Genomic DNA, 22,530 nt, shown 5'->3' on the forward strand with positions numbered 1-22,530 from the left:
ATGCACAGGCATGTGGTCTGCTAAAATTGTCATTTTACATGAACAGCTCAGATCCAGACTTCTTCCTAATGGTTTTCCATGTGCAGTTTTAAGTTAAAGACAAATGATATGCCTGCAAAACACACATTACATTGGGTTCAAAATCTGATTTAAAAATGTCTTATTGCTTTATTGGGACTCTCAAAGAATTCATGTTTACTTCAATGGCAGTCTGGTTCAACGTTTGTACAGAAGGCATTGACACCTTTTTGGCAGAGGTCAAGCTAAACCATGCAGATTAAAATGACGGCAGAATTAAACATTAATTTGTTTTGTGAATTATACAATTTTTCTTTTATAAAATAAAAAGAGCAACCATCAGACAATAGATTTTCTGACTTCAGGTGTTTTAAAAAAAACACAACTTAGAAAGATTCCATGGATATATTTTACACAATGTGAATACAGTATGGCTCTATGAAATTACAACTTCTAAAGGTTTATACACTTATGAAAAAAAAAGTTTAAGTTAAACTACTAGCAATGTTCTGTTTTCTTGGACTTAAAAGTGCATAAATTCAGGGATTTTACACATTTCTCAGACACTTTTTTTTAAAACAGTCTTACACACACAAACCACACCAGGTGTTTTCTTTTCAGGATTTCATCATTTTAAAACAGTTCAGTGTAAAACTTGTTACATCTTTTTTTCTGGAGAGTCAAGCCAATAGGATCGGTCAATAAGTCTCTTTGGCAGTCTCAATATCAACGGTGGTCTCTCTGAACTCTCTACAAATGATGCTCTGGAAGAAGGCAACCGACTGGTTGATTCAGTTTGTATAGTTTCAACATTGCTCGGTAGAGTTCCCATGTCAGATGCACTACTATCATCTGCCACTGCAAGAGCCTGCTCATTTGATGTTTCCTGAAATTGGCGATCTACATTTCCAGGGTCATCACCTAAGTCTCCCCTAGTGGTAGTAATACTGGAATCCTTGTCCAACAATCCACTTTCACCATCTACTGTGTACTCATCCTTACCGTCACTTGTTCCCAGGACAGGGGATGGAGTCTCATTTTCTCTTTCATTTAACTGGGTTGTGGTTGTCCAAGAGATACTACTGTCACACTCAGTATTTTCTTGTATTCCAGTCTCCTTATCACTATCACTGTCAATTGTAATCACAACTGGAGAAGAATGTGATGAGTTACCTGTGTGATGTCTCCTGTGTTTCTTCTTGTGCTTTTTCTTTTTCTTTTTGTGGTGTCTGGTTGTGTCACTAGCTTTTCCTTCATAAATAATCTCTACACTTGGACTTCTTGTCTTTTTTTTCCTCTTTTTATGTCTAGTCCCAATGCTTGCTTGGTTGTCTAAAAGGCTGTCCTGATTTTTGTAGCAACCACTGTATTTTGACAAAGACTTCTGCAGGTCACTTCCTTTCCCTTCACAAGGGCTTGTTGCATTCTCCTTCTGTGCATTCTCCAAGTGGCGAGTTTTGTATTTCCTTTTTCCACCAGGCTTTTCACATCGCATTCTATCAGAAGCAGTCCGAGATCTATTACTGGATCGACTCCTTGATCTGCGTCTTTCATAGTAGTAATATCGGCTTTCATTGTGACCTCTCTGATTTCGAGTATTTGTCCTTTCAGAAAAGGACTGTATTCTGAACTCTGGACTAGCTGACTGCCTTGAATAATGAGCTCTGGCCTGAGTTCTCCTCCTGTATGAGGATTCATAACCATCTCTGTCCATGTTTCTACTGTAAAAAGTGTATTCCCACTGGTATCTACTTTGGTAATTATCTCTTACATAATAATGATCACTGTCTCTGCTCCTTGATCTTCTTCTACTATGATCATTACTCCGGGATCTTGACCTGCTTACATCTCTAGATATAGTGCTCTCACTACTTAGAGACACTGTCTGGCTTTTTCTAGATAAACTTATGTCTCGAGGTCTTGACCTCCTTTTGTCCCTTTTGCTCCTATGTCTGCTACTATCTCTGCTTCTTGATAGTCTACTTTTTAACCTTTCTTTGCTATGATGTTTCCTCCTGGCTCTCTGGCCATGGCTGTCTCTGTTGCGAGAGTGCTGTGAATAGGATTCTGAACTCCTTGATCTCCTCCTCCTGGATAATCTGTGGCTGCACGGAGAGCACACCCTATCCCTTCTTGTAGAGGAACTTTGTAATGAGTCCTTTATAGACAAATCTTTTATTTTAGTTGTATCTTTCTCATTCTTTTTTGACTTCATCTTCTCATGCGAGGGTGAGGTGCTGCTTTTATGGCTATATTTACCATCCTTAGTTATAGGAGAGCATGGCGATGAGCACCCACTAGCATCGCTGACACTAAAAACGTGAAACTGGATGGACTGTGGTTTCTTCACATCCTCACTTTTCCCATCATCAACCGACTCCTCAGAGTCCGAGGACAGCTCAACAAGTTCTGGTGTTCTTTCAGCTAATGGCTTAACATACCCAACAATGACGCAGTTGTCGGAAGAAGAATCAGTGTCACCATCTGGGGCTGCATTATCTTTTAACTGCCCTTGCAGTTCAGTTCCATTTCTATTAGGTTCTTCATCAGAAGTTTCCGAAGTATCCAAAGGAGAAGCCACGGCAACATGAACCTGCTCTGAGCTGGAATACGATGGCCCTGGAGTTTCATCATCCCAAGGTGCCCGATCAACACTAGTTGTGGATGCATTATGATCTGGTTCTTGCGAATCTGTCTCATCTGGAGATATTGTAATAACTGATGATTCCGACTGGCTTCCTTCTTCATATGAAGGAGCAGGACAATCATAATTGGCATGCTGGTCGTATGCCTCTATGTTAAAAGGACACCGGGCAAAGCTGATGAATTCATGTAAAAAGTGGTTAGTACGATGGAGCAAAAAAGGCTTTAAGTCATCAGAAAAGGCCTGACTCTCCAAATCATATCTAGTCACATTACTCATGATGATATGCTGTACAATATTGACTAGAGACCCATGGGCACCAAACAGGACTGTTAGCTCACGCTTCAGCCATGGAACTAATCTGTGAAGACAAGCGGGGTTCCGGCGGAAAAACTCAGCTGAAATGTCTCTATAACGACCACCATCTTGAATATTTCTAACACGCACACCAGAACGATATAGAGCTCTTCGGAAATTAATTATATCTTGTTCTTGAATTTGCCGCAGTGATCTACCCTCTGCACTAGCTTGTCTCCTTGATGCAAGTCGTCTAATCATTTGATGAATTCCTCCATCTCTTTGCCCTACTGGTTGACCGGATAATCCTTCAAATAATATCCCATTATCTGGAGGTGACAGTGTTCTTCGAGAAGAGGAACTCCTTCGAGGATAAGCTGATGTATGACGTTCCCTTGTTAATGTAGTACGGTAACGAAATCTCCGCCCATCAGGGCTAGCAAAAGAGCCATTCTGCAAAGGCCTGAGTACGTACTCCTTGAAATCATCTTCAGCTCTCACTGTATGGAAGATCGAATGGAAAGGCTGCTTGCAGAGTGGACATTCAGCTTTGTTTTTTGACCATTCCTGTACACAACGAAAGCAGAACCTATGCAAGCAACGATCTAAGTAGGCCACATTGTCAAATCTGTCCAAGCAGATTGGACATTTAGAGTCTGGAGATGTATCTGTTGGCATTGTCTGATGCAGCTTGCTTGTGCCAGCTTTAGGTGAAAAGCTGCTATCCACCGTAAACTCCTCAGTTGTTGATGTTATGTTCTACAAAAGAAAAATGAGGCAAACATCAATGAAAGCTTTGCTAAACTTTTCCTGATCAAAAAAAGTGATACGAAGGTGAACCAAACAAACAACTAAGCTTGTAACAGTTTTTTCTGAGAGTCGAAAATAAAGAATGAACAGCAGCAAACACTGCTAACCCATTAGACCAGAAGAAATTGACATGTAACTGCTTAAGTTATTAAACTCCCCCTGCAGTCTCTCCCCCCAGAAATTTAGAAAATATTAGTGGTTAAATAACATCCTAATGCAAACAAAGCAAAGGAATAACCGAAAGATACATGGGACCAGATGCTCATGTTATGTAAATCAGGGATTCTTCATTGAAGTGGAACTACCCTGATTTACACCATCTGAGAATCTGGCCTATTAGGCAGAGAATTGCCCAGAAGTCTTTATTTTTAAGTGTAGCTCCCCATCTGTGTCCCAAAACATTTTAGATCAATACACAAGAGCAAGTTGGTTTACTATCCTATAGTCTGTTCAGTGGATTACCAAAATATACATTTGGTTATTCATCTCTAAGCTTTGATGAGCCACAATTCCCAATAACTGGAAAAAAATGTAAATACTAATGTTAAGAGTTACTCCCATTCTTTCTGACTTTCAACTTCTCCTGTCTTCATTTTAGTGTTTGTTCTTCCCACCTTGTAAGCGTCTACTATTTTTTATTTTCCTTATCCTTTTCCAGGAGCCTCTGCAAGGTCAGCAGCCAGTTTCCCTCTGCAGTCCTTCCATGTATAAAGCAACTTCTGGGATTGATGCAGACAAAATCTGACCGATTAGTCAACTTTACTTTGCATAATGCTGCTATGGGAAATTGACTGGGATTGAATTATCCCCTAGTCAATTTTACTCACAGCCAGTATTGCTTTGCTCAAGCACTACTTTGTTGGCCAATTGTTCACAGGCCAAGGTGCATCTGAATGAGTGGGACAAGTGGTGGGAAAGAATGGAGAAGCATTTACGTTTGTGATTGGCCACAAATGATTTTAAGATGCCTCAAATTCTTCTACAGATAGAGGAGATCACCGTTTCAGCAACACTTTTGCACTTGATTTTTACATCATGACACAGATTACAGCGGATAATGACTTCTATTGACATCAACGTATATTTATTTTGGGCAATTACTTTTAAATAGGTACAGTAAATAGGTTGTGACTTACCAACTATTGCATGTACACATAGCAAATTTGTTTAAAGTAACAAAGAACTTAAGAGCTTTTGCCTTTAAAAAAGCCCTGTGTTGGGGTTTTTTTTTTAAGACCAGTTTAAGGGTTGCAGGCTTCCTAGAACAACCTTTGCTAACATTCTGACATCACCAGCCAAGCAGACAATTTCATACATAAGCTCTAGGAATTCTGAGACGCTGCCACCCTCCCAAGCTTCCTGTTTTGGGTGCAGGCTTTTATTTTTCAAATTATTATAACATTTTAGTGCAAAGGGTAAATAATTATAGTGATTGATCTTTTCTATACTAGGGAGGGTATCATCAGTTGGCTATTTCCACACAAAAAATCAAGATGTTTATCATAGTTGTTAGACTTCAAACAAAAGTGTATTTTTTGTATTTTTTCAAAGGTGGTTAATTCTCTAGTGTCTGATCAAGCTGATCATCCTATTAATTCTACTATTATTTTTGGTCTCTATACTACCACCAGTAATCATGATCTAACAAAGGTGTATTATTGATGTAGCTAATACTACTCACACAAAAACTATATTAAAATAAGGTTGCAAAGTCAAGCACTCAAAAGTTAGGAAATGCCAGAATTAATTCAGCCCCTTTGTGCATATGCATTTTGATATAGTCTTTAATTACCAGTCCAAATTCCCCATCCCCTCCAACCAACTTCTGGATCCTCATTTAAGCTTAGTCTAAATTGCCCTCTCTCACACCAGCTCCTTGTTCCAATTTCCTTACCTAGTCTGGTTCAGTCTACTCCCTGGCTGTTTGCCCAGAAAGTTCCCATCCATCCCACCACACCCACCCCTTACTCTACCTCAGTGGCCACCCTTCCCCAAACAGTCTGCTTGCCCAAACAGTGCCAGCCTCCCACTCACCACACCCCCAGGCTCCTTAACCCAACCTATACCTTCTCCCTAGGGTTGCCAACTGTCTAATCACACAAACCCAAACACCTTTGCCCCATCCCCTGCCCCTTCCCCAAGGCCACACCCATCCCACCCCTACTCCAAGGCCTCACTCCAGTCCCCCTCTCTCCGTAGCGCTCTCTCCCCCCCACCCTCACTCACTTTCACCAGGATGAGGTAGGAGGTTGGGGTGCGGACTATGGGCTGGAACGAAGGGCCAGGGGGTTTGGCGTGTGGGAGTGGGCTCTGGGCTGAGCCTGGGGCAGGCGTTTGGGGTGTGGAAGGGGGTGAGGGCTCCGGGCAGGCGGCGCTTACCTCGGGTGGCTCCTGGAAGCAGTAACATGTCCGGCAGCGGCTCCAAGGCTCAGAGGCCGCCAGGTGGCTCTGCATACTGCCCCTGCAGCTCCTAGTGGCCGTGGCTCCTGTTCCCGGCCAATGGGAGCTGCAGAGTCAGCGCTCGGGGTGGGGGCAGCACGCTGAGACCCCCTGGCCACACCTTCGCCTAGGAACCACAACATGCCAGCCGCTTCCAGGAGTGGCGCGGAGCCAGGGCAGGTAGGGAGCCTGCCTTAGCCCCACTGCACTGCTGGACTTTTAGCAGTCTAAAATCTCCCGGATTGGCTTCAGTAGCCTCCGGGAGATTGAGCCCGATTCCAGGAGACTCCTGGCCAAACCGGGAGGGGGTTGGCAACCCTACTTCTCTCTGCCCACTCAGGTCTGGTTCTTCAAACCCACCACATCTGAGTCAGGCTGCTCTTCCTCCAAATTCCTAGACACAGGCAGGGGCAGTATTGACAGCACAGGAGTTACAGTCTCCCTGCTCTCAGTCCCTGGTGCTGCAATAGCCAGCAGCAGCAATTGCAAGTGAAGTCCTACTTAGCCCCTGGGGTCCTGACTGCAGCACGCGTATTCCAAACAATCTTCAGTTTCAGTATTTAGTTCCCAAACTCATAAGTCTCTACTGAGCATGTGTGAACAGAGAATTTTTAAAGGCTCATAACTTGTCCATATTTGAGCCTTCCCCTTCTCCCCTCAGAAACAGCAACAGGTCCACCCATAACACCAGGGCAATCCCCTTGCCAAATTTCAAAGCATGGAGGCACTACAGCTTCTCAACAAAATAGAAAGATTTTTATTAATGTGGGCAAAATAAGTCTTCCCTAATCTTGTTCTCAGAAACAGCTGAACCATTTTTTACTGAAATTATTTCAGCCCAATTAATTGACATTTGGCAATGCGAAAGCAGGGGTGGGGGGGATGATGTGTCAGACACCCATAATTATAGATGGTTCTACCAGCTACACCTATAATATAACTGGACAAGAACTCAGATAACTGAATTGATACATGAGCCAACATATAATCCAAGTTATTTATCCACAGCTGTACAGACCCAGCAATGCTCAGAGAAGTAAATTGTAGTCTATTTGTCACTAATTCAGCAAATATGATTAAAGGACCAAGGCAGCAGAACTGTTAAGTATGAAGATACCACTGTAACAGTCGGTTTTCTGACCATAAGCATAACTTTAATATGTTATGTGTAACAATCTGTATACAGTTGAACTGTTGCAAACATGTGAACAGATGTACTATAAAAACATTAAGAATTGATACTTTTTTTTAACAAAGACAAGCTGAGAATCAAAGTGTATACAAAGCTGTGTGCATCAACTTCATTTCTGAACATTGAAGTATCTCTCCCAGCGTGAGAATTTCAAATTCGAAGTATATCTAATTTGTCTATTATTGTTATATTAAGGACTGGAGTGTGGCCTGCTAAATTTTCAGGCTTTAAGTGAATGAGAAATATGAAATCTTGGACAACTGACTTGATAAGTCTCACTGTGGTCTTTTGTGGTCATGTACAGTTGGGCTCCGTGTTTCTATTTAGAACGGTTATTTGACCAGTTTTGAAAACAGAAGGTACGTCCAAGTGATGGGAACTCTATTACTCCCTATAGGAAACCTACTTGAAGACAGCTGGTAACTAACAAACACTGTACATTGCTGTCAAACTCTCCATAAGCCCATAGAGACAGTTCAACTAGCCTGTCACAGCGGCTCAGCCTAACATTAAGAAAGACACTGAAGGGCAGGAGGCTGCAAAGTGCCTGTAAGTTCACTCTGTCTCCACACCCAGATCTACCACAAGTCAGGCAGAATCCAGCCGGACCAGGGGTGCTGGGCTGGGTTGCCAGAGTACTCTTTGCTCAGTCTCCCCAGCGCCTGCTGACCCGAACTCCTGTCCCTGCAAGAGTTTAGAGGATGGGGAGGGGCTACTGACAACTCACCTGTTGAATCACAAGGCACCCGGCCCTCAGATACTGGCTTTGTACCTGTACCTCGCAGGAAGGTACAAGATCTGACCCTGATGAGCGCGGGGTGGGGGGGATGGGAGCATTTCCTGAACCAGCCTAACAAATAGATTCCTGACAGGGCTGGGCACGAAGCCGCCTCTGCCCAGGCAGCCTCCCGCCTCACAGACCTGATCGCCCCAGGAGCGTCCCCGCACGGACCCGCTGTTCTCAGGCCCAACCCCGCCATTTCCCCCTGCCTGAGCAGCAGAAACGGAGACCTCCCCCGCCAAGGGCGCGGCCGCTCCCGAGTCCAGCCTCCCGCCCACCCCGCTCAGTCACTCACAGCGGCGCCGCTGTCCGGTGCGGGCGGCTCGCCCTCCCCGCGGGGCTGCCCCGTGTCCGCCGCTTTGAGTCTCTGGCGGCGGCAGCGGGCGGGGCCCGGACCGGGGCCCGCGCGCGGCTCTTCTCCCCCGTGACGAAGGCGGCGGCGGCGCCCCCGCTCTGTGAGGTAATTCAGTCGGTCCCCCATTGAAGCCGCCTGCCCGTGACCAGTGACCACCCGCCCGCTGCACAACGAGATGGCCGGGTCCCGGGCAAGACAGACACCCCGCAAGGGCTGCTGGGACCGGAAACGACTTGTTCGGAACTCCACGACTTACAGCGACGCCCCCGACGCAGCCTCCAAGCGGGCGGAACGCCGACCACGTGACCGCTCCTGGACGCCATCTTGACTCCGGGCGGCCTCGCCCTGAGATACTTCACTACCCGCTAATACAGCTCGCTTTGCGCAGGGTAGGCGCTTCCAGGCCCAACCAAAGATGGTGGCTCGGAGCGCGCGCCCGTCTAGCTCTGTCTCCATGGTGATCTCCCCTTGCCATGCTCCACGCACGCGCCGCCGCGCCCAGCCCGCACCATGGCGCCGCTGAGCCGTCGCGCCCGGGACTGGCTTTACTCGCTGGTAGGTGTCCGCGCCGCCCCCCGGTCCAGCGCACGGAGCCGCCTGGCCCGGTCTGTTAGGGGAGTGCAGCAAAGCCTCCGCTCTCGGGTCCCTGCGGTCCCTAGCCGCTGGCTGGGGGAACGGACCGCAGCCCTGCGTGGGCAGCAGGTACCGCACGGATGGTTCTTCCCTTCCACCTGCCCTTGGGGACCCGCCTCCTACGGGACAACCCAGGGGCGCAGTTACCCGCCACACCGTACATTTCACCTACTTCCATCAAGGCTTCGGTTCCAGGGCCTAGGAGGGGTTAGGAAGCCAGAGAGCCTGCCTTCTTTTGAAGCACTGAATGCCCTGGGTCAGAGCCAGAAAATACCATGCTAACACGGGCAGGTACTATACCAATCCTGTCCCCACTATTACCCTATATAATCAGTATTTCATTATGTCTGAGTTGGACACCTAAACTTTTAGGCAAGGGCTGGTAAATGATGACCATTTGCAAATAGTTTAAATATGAGACCAATCTTCAATAGAGGTATATTATATTGGTAAAAAGAACAGGAGTACTCCTGTTCTTTTTGCGGATACAGACTAACATGGCTACTACTCTGAAATTTATATTGGTAATGCAAAATACCTACCTTTCCAAACATTATATATTTTCTTCTAACAGATTCTTCTCACCCTTGTATTACTTTCATGGGGATATGTTATTTATGCAACAAGAATAGCAGCTCAGTGGCAACTTGAGAAGGACTACCCTGATCAAATGCTGAATTTTTAAAGGAAACATTACAGATGGACGGCATCTGGATTTTCACACCTGAACACATTTAAAACCAAATTTGAGGACAGAAAAGATTATTTCCAACTAATGGTTTGAGAAGTTATGACCTGACCACATAATTTAAGTTTAACAGTGGTAGAAGGCTTCAAGAAAGAAAAAAAATCAAGCTTCCTGCACAATTAAAGGATCAACAGAAATACAGGCAATGCATGTTGTGTGACACTGAGTTTTCTTAATAAATAAATATAGAAAATGAGCACCAGACTAAATAGCAGCCAAGGAAGAAATGTACACCAAGTGTATGTTCAGTTGGTTTGCAGAATGTCTTCTCTTTTACAGACTTAATGTCTTTGGTAAAGATTTTGTAATGTTTAAAATATGGTACACATGTTTAAGTCCACTGATATGGCAGTAAGTAACATTATTTAAAGGTGATTCAACATTTTCCTTCAGTTCACGTTAATAGTATTTGGCCCTCAAATAGTCTTATTCAGCAACAGCTTATCCATAGCAACTCTTTCCTATTAAAATTGATTATGCTAAAGTTTTTCATTGATGGAGTAAGCAAGTGTAACTGCAGCAGCCTCAACCGAGTTGTGTTTAGAGGTCTGCAGATGTGTCTGGCATCTTGGCTATGCCTAGTAAAGTGCTAGTCACAGATGTTATAGTGACATAACTCACACTATCTTCTAGTGATATGGTATGCTGACCTTCAGGAATAGTTAGGTCGAGGGTGGCTGAGGAATTTTGGAATACTGCTAGTCAATGAAGTGGATCAAGTATTTGAAATAGGGTTATTTCCTGAAAGGAACAAGTATTCATAGAAATGTGAGTACGAATAACTATTTGTCACCGTTTGTTTCTATTTACTCATCTTATTTTGCTGTTGATTCATACAATGAAAGCTATCATGTTTTACCAAACCCTCTCATACAGATGATTTTGAAAAAAAGAATTGTAAGATTTTGTAGTTTATAAACTTTACAATATTGCTTGAGTGTTCAGAGTTCTGGTAGGACTTCCACAATAAATGAAACAGAGGCTATGTAAACTAATATCTTATTAAAATTATTTCTCAATAATATCTGACTTAAGAGTGGGACAGTTACTTTTCCAAAATGCTTTCTAAATTTTACTGCACTTGTGCATTACCTGCTGAGCTGATTTGTTTTTTTTTTTTTTGCTGTATCTTCCTGTTTGGTTAAATACAAATACATGACTAGAGATACATAATTGGTTGCTAAAATGGATAAAATGCAGATAATCTGTTGCCTGTTAAGACAAGAAGATTGTATTACTACTAGTACATTGGACTGAAAGCCTACTACTAGAGTCCATTTCATACAGTCAATCATGAACATTTTGTTACTATGTGAGTAACTTCCTTAACTTGCCTTGCACTAAAGAAAAGTCTGGAAATGGTCTTTGCTATTCCTGCTATACCTAGAAGGAAATAAGATAACATGAGAGTTTCCTGAAAGCAACTTTATTGTTTTACATATCTGGAAATATTTAACACTTTTTATAGGAACAAAGCTAGAGTTTATAACCTTCAGTGATGACCAGTAGGCTCTTCTTCCATTGGTGGGATTATTTCTCCTGTCTCTAGAATTTTGTCACCCTAATGAAATCAAAAAGCTTATGGTGAATATTTTGTCATGGGTCATACTACTGTCTAAAATATATAATATGCAAGTACATAAAAGTACTATTATTTTTATGAGAGACACAATATGGGTGAGGCAATATCTTTTAATTGAACCAACTTCTGTTGGCGAAACAAGCTTTCAAGGGAATATTATCCATTCTGAAGAAAATACTGATGCTTCTAAAGGTCTATATCACATTGTTTTCCTTAGCCAGCATTTAACATTTTTGTACCAAGTGCCCAAAGTACTGAATACAGTTATTTTAATTTTATTCCCTGTACCACTGCTGCCCTCACACACCCACCTCCCCCTTCTCATTTGTTTTCTTTATCCATGAGGCCGACATGTTACGAGAAAATATTAATTTTAATTAACTCACTGGGAATATGCAGTACTTCGTTTCAGTAACACCATATGGCCTTTTCTGCAATAAAAAACAGATTAGTCAGGATAAGCTTTTTGAAAGATGGCTGATTAGAAAAAGCTGTTTTCCATATTGCCAAACAGCTAAAGTGTTGAATACAATTAATATTAAGCAGCCCCAGCTTCTCTCCACTAGGTTACTCTTAGTTTAAAACCAGAAGTATACAGAATAAACACACCTCGAACAGGACAAGTTTTCAAAATACTTTATAAATGAAAAGGCACGCCCAGGGTAAAGCTCCACAGGCAATGGCCTAATAAGAGTGTTCACTGAATTGTGGCGCAGTGATAATGTTATTACTTCTTCAGGAAAGCAGTGAGCTTTATTCTGTCAGTGACTAGTAAGGAAGCAGGAGTGAGCAAGACCAGGGTACAAGTCAGCTACAAACAAAACACAAATCAACCTCAATCATCAAGGCTTATGCAGTTTGAACTAACCTTGTCTGACCAAACATATAGACCAGTGTTTCCCAAACTTGGGACGCAGCTGTGACAAACTGGGACTGTTCTTACTGTGGTCTGTGAATGCTGACAGGGGAGTGTGGCTAGGATAGTCTGCATTGGGGGATGGGAAACTGATCGAAGGAGAATACCTGAGCATGTAACATGAGAACCCAGGAAGGGGTTAGAAGCCAGGTGACACCTTTGCCCGGGAAACTGAACAAAGGCTGGGGGAGGGGTCGCTGAAGGGTTTTTTTTGCAGGAGCTGGCTGGTGATATGGCTGGGAGGCAGATGGGGCTCTGACCTCCCAAGGGGGCTGGGGTGCCCGGGGACCCCAAGATGGACCTAACTGAGGGGGATCCTGTTGTCTGTGCCTGCAAGACCTGTCTTGGACTGTGTTCCTGTCATCTAAATAAACCTCCTGCTTTACTGGCTGGCTGGGAGTCATGGTGAATCGCAGGAAGCCGGGGGTGCAGGGCCCTGTGTCCCCCCACACTCTGTGACAACTGGTGGTAGCGGTGGGATCTACTGCACCCCGTGGACGGCGCTTCTTGCAGTAAGTGACTGGGGAGCAGTAAAACGAAGGGGGATCGACGGGGACCAGGTGGGCTGAAGATCAGAGAGAGACTGTTTCAGGGGGCGATTAACCCCTGGGAGTGTGTGACCAGTGAGAAGAACTTTTGCAGTAACAGGGTCCCCTGGGGGATCGCAGCGAGCGGTCCTGGGGCGGAGGAGTCTGCAGCTCAACCCTGGCAGAAAGGTGGTGACCTGAAGAAGGGCTGGCACACTAGGGGTCCCCCTTGAACGGTGAAAAGCGGAGAGCACAGGCCGGCGAGTGGCCAGCAGAAGGATGTATGCTAAACGCCTTAAGAGCGACCTGGTGGAGCTGTGCAGGCAGAGGGGGCTGCGCATTGGGAGGTCCACCAAAGAACAGCTAATTGCCCAGCTGGAGGAGAGGGATCGCTTGGATGAACCAAGCCCTGTGCCTGAGGGCAGCCGCCCGGCGGATGCAGCGTGGGCCCCAGGGACTGACATGGCTGGGAGGAGTCAGACTGCTGCCGAGGACATCCCGAGACCCTGCCTACCTATGCCTCGGGGAAGGGTTGGGGGAAGCCCAGTGAATACCGAGGGCACCCTGACCCCGGTGGCCAGCAGGGGATCGTCCCGGCGGAGCTCCCCGTCCCGGGAGCGGATGCGACTGGAATGTGACAGGGAGCTGAGACTGAAAGAGCTCGAGTTAAGGCAGCAAGAACTGAAGCAGGAGCGGGAAGAGAAGGAGAAACGTCAGCATGAGCGGGACCAACGTCAGCATGAGCTGGAACTGGCCAGGCTGAGGAGCAGTGGGGCCCCGGCTGCGGTGAGCGAGGGGGGACCCAAGACTGCAAAGAGCTTTGATAAGTGCTTCCTGGCCCAGCGTAAGGATGGGGAGGACATGGATACCTTCCTGACGGCTTTTGAGAATACCTGCGAGCTGCTCCAGGTTGACCCTGCAGACAGGCTCCAGTTTCTCATCCCCTCACTGGACTCCACAGCCAGGGAGGTGTACAGCCGACTGAAAGGGGTTGAGACAGGGGACTACGAACTGTTCAAAAAGGCCCTGCTCCGCGAGTTTGGGCTGACCCCTGAGATGTACCGGCAAAGGTTCCGGAATCAGCGTAAAACCCGTGAGGTCACATACCTACAACTAGCCAACCGGGCGCAGGGGTATGCCCGCAAGTGGACAGCTGGGGCCCAAACTATAGAGGACCTGCTTGACCTAGTCGTACTGGAGCACGTGTATGAGCAGTGGCCATCCGACCTGAGGCGATGGTTGATGGACCAAAAGCCAGAGAACCCGCAGCATGCAGGCCAGTTGGCCGACGAGTTTGTGAACAGTTGGGCAGGGGATAACAGGGAGGAGTCCCAAAGGAACAGGCCCGCCACAACGCAGAGAGAGAGTCAACATGGGACCGCCCAGCGAGGAAATCTGGAGAACCCCCACCAAAGGGGAATATCCAGCGTCAGGTCCATCCGACCCGCTCGAGAGGACCCACGGGACATGGGCTGCTATCACTGTGGCCAGAGAGGCCACGTACGGGCCCAGTGCCCCAGGCCCAGGGACAGACTGAGCAGACCGAACCCACAGAGGGTTGACTGGGTAGAGACCCAGCCGGGCGAGAGGCAGCATTCCCAGGGAAGGGGGGCTGGCAGAGTACCACCTGCTAAGGAGGGAGGAGAGCTCCAGGCCAGCTCCTCTGAGGGGCTGGATGCTCCAGACTCGGGGTTTTGGGTTTATACGGTGGGCGCGGGGCTGTCCCTCCGGAGAGAGTACCTTGTTCCCCTGGAGGTGGATGGGAGGAAGGTCAATGGATACTGGGATACGGGCGCAGAGGTGACGCTGGCCCGGCCCGAGGTGGTGGCCCCAGATCGGGTGGTGCCCGACACCTACCTGACCCTGATCGGGGTGGGTGGAACCCCATTCAAGGTACCTGTGGCGAGGGTGCACCTGAAGTGGGGGGCCAAGGAGGGCCCCAAGGACATGGGGGTACACCCGTATTTGCCCACTGAGGTGTTGATGGGGGGGGACCTGGAGGACTGGCCAAGCAACCCCCAGGGTGCCCTGGTCATGACCCGTAGCCAGAGCCGGCGAGGGGCACTGCGCCCTGGCCTTGAAGAGGGTGCCTTGCCTGAGGCGCAGGACCCTAACCTGGTGGGGAGGGAACACCCAGGGACATGGCTCAGGAAGGCTGCGGCTTCAGACCCAGCCGACGAGAGAGAGCAGGTGGCCATCCCTGTCCCAGCTGCTGAGTTCCAGGCCGAGTTGCAGAAAGATCCCTCCTTGAGGAAGATAAGGGACCTGGCTGACCGCAGTGCGGTACAAACCATGGGGAGAGGTGGCCGAAAAAGGTTCCTGTGGCAGAAAGGGTTCCTGTACCGAGAATGGGCTCCCCCAGGGAAAATGGAGTCAGGGGGGATCAGGAGGCAGCTGGTGGTACCCCAGAAGTATCGCCGCCAGCTGCTGCACTGGGCCCATGACATTCCCCTCTCAGGACACCAGGGAACATGGCATACCCAGCAGAGGCTGCTACGGAGCTTTTACTGGCCTGGGGTCTTTGTTACTGTCCGACAGTATTGCCGATCCTGTGACCCCTGTCAGAGGGGGAGGAAGGCCTGGAACAAGGGGAAAACGGCTTTAGGACCCTTGCCCAGCATAGAGGAGCCTTTCCAGAGGGTGGCCAAGGTTAAAAGGGGGGCTCTGAACCAAGAGAGCCTGAGTCACCGACCTCCAGACTGGAGCGCTGGGAGAAGACCCCAGTCCAGTTGGAACCCCAGGGGTATTGGGGTGGGAAAAGGGCACAGGCCGCATAAACCTTCCCACATGCGAACTACAAGTGCCATCGAGCACCTCCGACCTAAGGGGGGGCGTGAAACTGGAGGGGCCTGGTGTAAGTCTCACCAAGGAGTGGGAGGGATGCTGGGGCATCCACAGGAACGGGGATAGGTTCGAACTTCCCCGGATCACTGGCTAAAATGACCCCGCTCAGTTCGGTCTCGAAGGGGGGAGAGATGTGACAAACTGGGACTGTTCTTACTGTGGTCTGTGAATGCTGACATGGGAGTGTGGCTAGGATAGTCTGCATTGGGGGATGGGAAACTGACCGAAGGAGAATACCTGAGCATGTAACATGAGAACCCAGGAAGGGGTTAGAAGCCAGGTGACACCTTTGCCCGGGAAACTGAACAAAGGCTGGGGGAGGGGTCGCTGAAGGGTTTTTTTTGCAGGAGCTGGCTGGTGATATGGCTGGGAGGCAGATGGGGCTCTGACCTCCCAAGGGGGCTGGGGTGCCCGGGGACCCCAAGATGGACCTAACTGAGGGGGATCCTGTTGTCTGTGCCTGCAAGACCTGTCTTGGACTGTGTTCCTGTCATCTAAATAAACCTTCTGCTTTACTGGCTGGCTGAGAGTCATGGTGAATCGCAGGAAGCCGGGAGTGCAGGGCCCTGTGTCCCCCCACACTCCGTGACAGCAGCTTGTTTAGGGAAAGCCCCTGGTGGGCCGGGCTGGTTTGTTTACCTGCTGCGTCCACAGGTTCGGCCGATCGCGGCTCCCACTGGGTCAGTATGTCCCTCGGCCCGCGCCGCTTCCAGCAGCTCCCATTGGCCTGGAGCGGCGAACCGCAGCCAGTGGGAGCCGCGATCGGCCGGACCTGCGGACGCGGCAGGTAAACAAACTGGCCCGGCCCACCAGGGACTTTCCCTAAACAAGTGGCATCCCAAGTTTGGGAAACACTGATATAGACGAAGCAACATAAAACTGTCCAAACATAAGGGAGCTACTCTGCAAACATTCATTGCAACATGTAGCTCTCACTATGTGGGTTGTGGAAAAACCTGGTTTCCCCCAGAATAAACTAAATGCAACTTCATAGATTTTTCCATTCTCAATTGTCACTTTGAAATATTTACATAAGTATTTCCAAGTTTTCTGATGCTAAAAATGTTAGCTTTCCAAGACTGAAAATCAAGCGTAACTATTCTAGAAAAGTTAAATGGGAAATGAATAACCTTGATAGGCTCATTAAAACTAAGAGGACATATGTTACAGAACTGTCTAGAAGCCTAAAGTGAAGTCTGAATGGAGTCACTGGTGACTAGAGGGAGGCACAGGTACTCAGTGAAATCACTTGTCACTGGATGTTGACAGAGGGAGTATATCAAGTTATAAACTGATGGGAGCCAGAATGTTGCAGCTGAGTGGGGGATGTTGCAGGCTGTGGCCTATGGGGCTATAGTGAACGGGATGTATGTCAAGGCTACTGGCATGTGTGTTGAGGATAGGGAATGGTGGTTGGACTTTATGTGGGATGTGAGGAGCATTCAGGGGTCTGTGTGGGATGGGAGATATATGGGTGGGGGACCTTTACTGGCTAATTTACTGCAAGTGGAGAGGGGGCAATTTCCTAAGTATACAGGGCCCCAAAATTCTTTAATCCAAGCCTATTCATAAGGCGTTTTTTCTTATTTTAACTGTAGAATCAATACTGCAGGCAGGTGATTAATATTCAGTGTTTAATCCCAGTGCATATATTTGTTCAGTGGGCCTATAGATGAAAACAGTGTCAAGAAACAAGCAACTGAATGGACTGAAGTAGTTTTTTTTTTTTTTTAAAGAAAAAATATGTAAGCCTTATCAACAGTTATTAAGCAGCAAGAAACAGAAAACAGTTATGTTCATCTCAAGAAGTACAGAAATTTGTTTCTTTGCATAGTGTGCCAACAAATGACACTTGTCTATTGAAGTGGAAAACCAGAAGCTCTGAATAGTTTTCTAGTCCTGCAAGTGAAACATTTTCAACACCACTGAAGTGTACCCAGACAAAAATAAAGCAAAAGAATTCTCAGGTGCAATCACCCTTAACTTTTGACTTCATGGCAGATCACAGGTGGTGTGTTTTCTGTAGTATGGGATTTTTTTTAAGGAGAAAAAGTGGAAGTGTTTCCAGCGAAGGAAAGTAAATGGTATTTGCAGGGTCCAGCATATACCTTCTGCACCCAAATACAACATGCAGGTTTCTATACTTACCTTTACATGGTATTTGATATAGTAGTGAAGAAACCAGGAAGGAATAAGTAGCCAAGATACAGTAAATACACCAGCTCTGTACAGCTTGAAAGTCTGGAAATAAAAGTAAATGAGATTCCATGTTATTTTTCCTTACATTTTAGTATATACAAGGCCCCACTTCAACCTTTAATACCAGCTTTGCTTTTAAATGTCTAGTTATTTTTAAAAAGCAACAGAGGGTCCTGTGGCACCTTTAAGACTAACAGAAGAATTGGGAGCATAAGCTTTCGTGGGTAAGAACCTCACTTCTTCAGATGTGATGGCATCTGAAGAAGTGAGGTTCTTACCCACGAAAGCTTATGCTCCCAATTCTTCTGTTAGTCTTAAAGGTGCCACAGGACCCTCTGTTGCTTTTTACAGATTCAGACTAACATGGCTACCCCTCTGATACTAGTTATTTTTAAGTGAAGTTAGCATCCAATAAGGCTGGCTAGATAGGCTTTAGTCTCTGGGCTTATGGGCTTATTTATTCACAGAACCCCTCAGCAGGACAGGGTCGGGGGCGAGGGGACCCCTGTGGTCAAGGCTGCCCCGGGGTGGGAACGCCTCAGCAGGGCAGGGTTGGGGGACCCGGGCCTCGCTGACCTGCAGCCGCCAGAAGGAGCCCGGCTGCAGGAAGCGCTTCCAGAAGCTGTCCACTGGCCCGAGTTTCGGCGGGGGCAGGACGGGCTCGCGCGGACTCAGCTCCTGGTCCTTGAGCCAGCGGCGCCGCAGGGCGCGCAGCTGCTGCAGCCGCAGCTTCTCGTCGGGGGTGTAGCCAGCCATCCCGAGCCCCGCGACGGCCGAGCGCCACTCGCCCAGCGCCGGAAACGCGACCTTCTCGAGGACGGACACACCGCAAGAGACGCGCTCTAATGGCGTCACCACACACGCTCCCTATTGCTCAGGGAGAGGCGCAGTCTATGCGCTTCACCGACGCCGGAAGCGGAGACTCGGTGCTTCCGGTAACTTGTGTTGTCAATCACAGACGCTATCAGGAAGGGATAAACTGTGTTTCGCCCCCTGCTGCTGGGAGGCCACGTCTACTGCCCGAGCCCAGGCGCATGCGCATAGCGGCCCCGTTGCCTGGCTCGCCCCCTGCTCCTGGGAGGCCGAATCCGCAAAGGCCGGTTGGAGCCACTGCGTGCGCAGGCCATAGCTGAGCGTAGAGCTGAGTGTGTGTGGGGGGAGGGGGGAAGGGGGCTAAAGACTGGTGGTTAGGGTTGCCAACTTTTTCTATTTGCAGAAAATTGAACGCCTTTGCCCCGCCTCTGCCCCGCCCCTTTTCTGAGGCCACGCCCCTCCCTCCCTCCATCATCCCCCTCCCTCCATCATCACTCGCTCTCCCGCACCCTCACTCATTTTCACCCGGCTGGCAGGGCCAGATTAACACAGGGGCTCTAGAGGCAGCAGCTAAGGTGACCAGATGGCAAATGTGAAAAATTGGGACAGAGGGTGGGGTTTAATAGGAACCTATGTAAGAAAAAGACCCCAAAATTGGGACTGTCCCTATAAAATCGGGACACCTGGTCACCCTAGCTGCAGCCCAGGGCCTCGGGCTAAGGCGGGGCCGCACAAAAATAAATCCATAATTAAATACAATTCAATGGTACCAACCTGTCAATCGCAATCGACTGGTCGATCCTGGAGCCTCTGCCAGTCGATCGCAATCTCCAGGTCTCTAAAAGTCCAGCAGCGCAGCAGGGCTCAGGCAGGCTGCCTGCATGTCGTAGCCCCACGCTGCTCCTGGACCAGCAGGGGGAGCGGCCGGCCCCGTGCACTGCAGCTTCACCCCGTCACCAGCCTTGCACACCCACCCCCATTGTCAGCCACTGGACCCCCTCACTCACCGCTGGTGGGTGGCCAGATGATGAGCAGGGATCTGGCCAGCAACAGGACCCGCCAGTATTGATGTGGGGGAGACAGAAAATATGGGACAATTTGCCCGCTTTTAAGAAAGTCAGGACACCTGCAGGAGAGCTTAAATATGGGATTGTTCCTTTAAAAACAGGACATCTGGTCACCCTAGACAGGGACGGAGGAGGAGCTGGGGGCAGTTAAAGGTGGTGCGTGGGGAGGGGATGGAGAGGAAGCTGTGGGAGGGGGTGGTAGCAGCTGGTGTATGGGGAAGGGGTTGGACGGGGGAGCTGGTGAGAACTGGGAATGCCAGACAGAACATTTCCCTTTGGAAGATGCAGAATCTAAACATTTTGCAGGAATTTGTTGACTTCTCCCCAAATCTGGGGCAGACCAGAGCATCTGGTGCAGAAACAGGCCTGAGTTTACCTCCCTGAGCTGTTAACAGAAACAGCCAAAGCAGCAGGACACAGTATGCTCCATGTAACATCACACCCAGAAACCTACCCAAAAAGGACGTTAAGATTGCAAAGTCAAGCACTCACCAGTGCAGCAATTCTCTATTTAAACCTTTGTAACCTTCATTCAGCTCTCTTGGGCATCATGGTACAGGTTTTAATTGCATCATCACATGCTATATTTCACACCGGACCCCTGCTCCATCCAGAGTAGACATAGATGGTGCTCACTGACTTGGGAGCCATTCAGTATTTCTTTTTATCCTCATGATTCCTTGTGTTGCCCCTGGCATTATTTACTGCACATCCAAGCCCCACAACAAATGCAGAATTACTTTCCTTATAGATTTTTCTATGGTGCTGTCATTGTAATATGTAGTTTGTTACAAGCACTAATGGGTTTATTTTCACAACACCCAACCGAGGTGAGGTGATATCACCACTTTATACATGGGGAGCTGAGGCACAGAGTCTGTCTCCTATTGCCATCTCAACCTCATTCCGAGTGTACACCTCCTCCCTTTTCCCCCTGCCTGTCCTCCCTTAGCAAGCTGAACCCTTCTATACCAATAATGCAGTCATGTGAGTATCCTACCAAGTTTCTGTTATGCCAACTATGTCATAGTTGTGTTTATTAACTAGCATTTCTAGTTCTTCCTGCTTATTCCCCAAACTTCTCACATTAGTATACAGACATCTACGATACTGATTTGATTTTCACTCTGTGTTCTCTCTTGTCTCTCCCTTATCCCTGCTATAAAAGCCCATGCTCCCCCCAGATTCTGACTCTTCTCCCAGGTCTCCATGTTTCTTTGACTTTTGTCTCCTTTGTGGGCTTTTGTCTCCTTCCCCACGTCAAACCTAGTTTAAAGCCCTGATCACTAGGTTAGCCAGTCTATATCCAAAGATGCTCTTCCCTTTCCTCGATAGGTGGAGCCCATCTCTGCTGAGCTGTCCTTCTTCCCGAAACAGCATCCCGTGGTCAAGGAAGCCGAAGCCCTCCTGGTGGCACCATCCTTGCAGCCAGGCTGCATCTGTCTCTGCCTGGTCCCTTACCCTTGACTGGAAGGATCAAAGAGAACACCACCTGTGCCCCCAGTTCCTTCACCCTTATTCCCAGAGCCTTGTAGTCACTTCTGATCTGCTCAGGTTCACACCTCACAGTATCATTAGTGCCACATGGATGAGCAGCCTGGGGAGTATTTAGAGGCTTGAATGATCTTCAATGGTCCCTCCACAATATCTCAGATATGGGCCCCTGGCAGGCAGCATACCTCCTGGGATGCCATGTCAGGCTGACAGATGTCAGAAGAGAGTCACCAACCACAACTCACCTACGTTTCCTTCTGGGAGTGGTGGCTGCGATCCCCCAACCTTGGAGGTACATGGCTTCTCCTCCCCCACCTTCGGGGACAATTCCTCATCGCTCATTGACAGGGCAGCATAACTGTTCTTTATCATGATGGTCGGTGGGTTGGGAGCAGGGGTGGAGCACGGCCTGCTGCCATAAGTAACCTCCCTGTGACAGAACCATATCCTCCTTCCCCGGTGGTGAGAAAGAAATCCTCTCTAGATGGATAGCTTCCTCAGCCTTGGAGGTCTCCATATGAATACTCTCAATGAATTCCTAATGTGCATGGATGCTCCTCAGCCTAGCCACCTCCTCCTGTAGTTCTACTTGCTTCCTAAGAGATTCCACCAGCAGACACCTTTCACACTGGATGGTCCCCCCAGCCTGGCTTTCTGTGGAACAATTTAATGAGGAACAATTAGCAAGTTCATGCAGTAAGTGGTGGACAACTGGATTCTGACAGGAAGTCCACTCCTGTTGGGACCAGGCAGGCATCACTGGGAGTTGTCTCTCTGCCCTTACACTACATTATAATATTCTTAGACTATATTCCCCTTTTCCATTGAGATCATGCAACAGGTTACTATTTCATAGAGTCATAGAAATGTAGGGCTGGAAGGGACCATGAGAAGTCATCAAGTCCAGCCCCCTGTACTGAGGCAGGACCAAGTAAACCTAGACCATCCCTGACAGCTGTTTGTCTAACCTGTTCTTAAAAACCTCCAGTGAAGAGGATTCCATAATCTCCCTTTGCAGTTTATTCCAGAACCTCACCATCCTTATAGTTAGAAAGTTTTCCTAATAATTAACCTAAATCTCTCTTGCAGCAGATTAAGCCCATTACTTCTTATCCTACCTTCAGTGGACATGGAGAACAATTGACTAACTCATCTTTATAACAGCCCTTAA

At 47.9% G+C, this 22,530-nt stretch overlaps 3 protein-coding genes across 3 annotated transcripts; 1 reads left to right on the plus strand and 2 right to left on the minus strand.

Annotated features, from left to right (window-relative positions):
- Positions 1 to 205: 205 nt before the first annotated feature.
- On the minus strand, positions 206 to 8,706 carry TOPORS (TOP1 binding arginine/serine rich protein, E3 ubiquitin ligase). Its single transcript, XM_065406345.1, has 2 exons — positions 8,477 to 8,706; positions 206 to 3,718 (listed from the first exon to the last, which is right to left on the minus strand). Exons 1-2 carry the CDS (start codon positions 8,660 to 8,662, stop codon positions 677 to 679), a joined length of 3,228 nt encoding a protein of 1,075 aa, XP_065262417.1. The 5' UTR covers positions 8,663 to 8,706; the 3' UTR covers positions 206 to 676.
- A 120-nt stretch (positions 8,707 to 8,826) lies between these two features.
- On the plus strand, positions 8,827 to 10,939 carry SMIM27 (small integral membrane protein 27). Its single transcript, XM_065406346.1, has 2 exons — positions 8,827 to 9,091; positions 9,744 to 10,939. The coding sequence occupies exons 1-2, from the start codon at positions 9,047 to 9,049 to the stop codon at positions 9,852 to 9,854; spliced, it is 156 nt and encodes a 51-aa protein (XP_065262418.1). The 5' UTR covers positions 8,827 to 9,046; the 3' UTR covers positions 9,855 to 10,939.
- Positions 10,940 to 11,333: 394 nt separating this feature from the next.
- Positions 11,334 to 18,816, minus strand: NDUFB6 (NADH:ubiquinone oxidoreductase subunit B6). The gene is made up of 4 exons (XM_065406488.1): positions 18,562 to 18,816; positions 17,935 to 18,027; positions 11,886 to 11,930; positions 11,334 to 11,478 (listed from the first exon to the last, which is right to left on the minus strand). Exons 1-4 carry the CDS (start codon positions 18,739 to 18,741, stop codon positions 11,410 to 11,412), a joined length of 387 nt encoding a protein of 128 aa, XP_065262560.1. The 5' UTR covers positions 18,742 to 18,816; the 3' UTR covers positions 11,334 to 11,409.
- Between the last annotated feature and the right edge of the window lie 3,714 nt (positions 18,817 to 22,530).

This window comes from Emys orbicularis, chromosome 6 (genome assembly GCF_028017835.1).
Source record: "Emys orbicularis isolate rEmyOrb1 chromosome 6, rEmyOrb1.hap1, whole genome shotgun sequence".
NCBI classification, from domain to species: Eukaryota; Metazoa; Chordata; order Testudines; family Emydidae; genus Emys; species Emys orbicularis.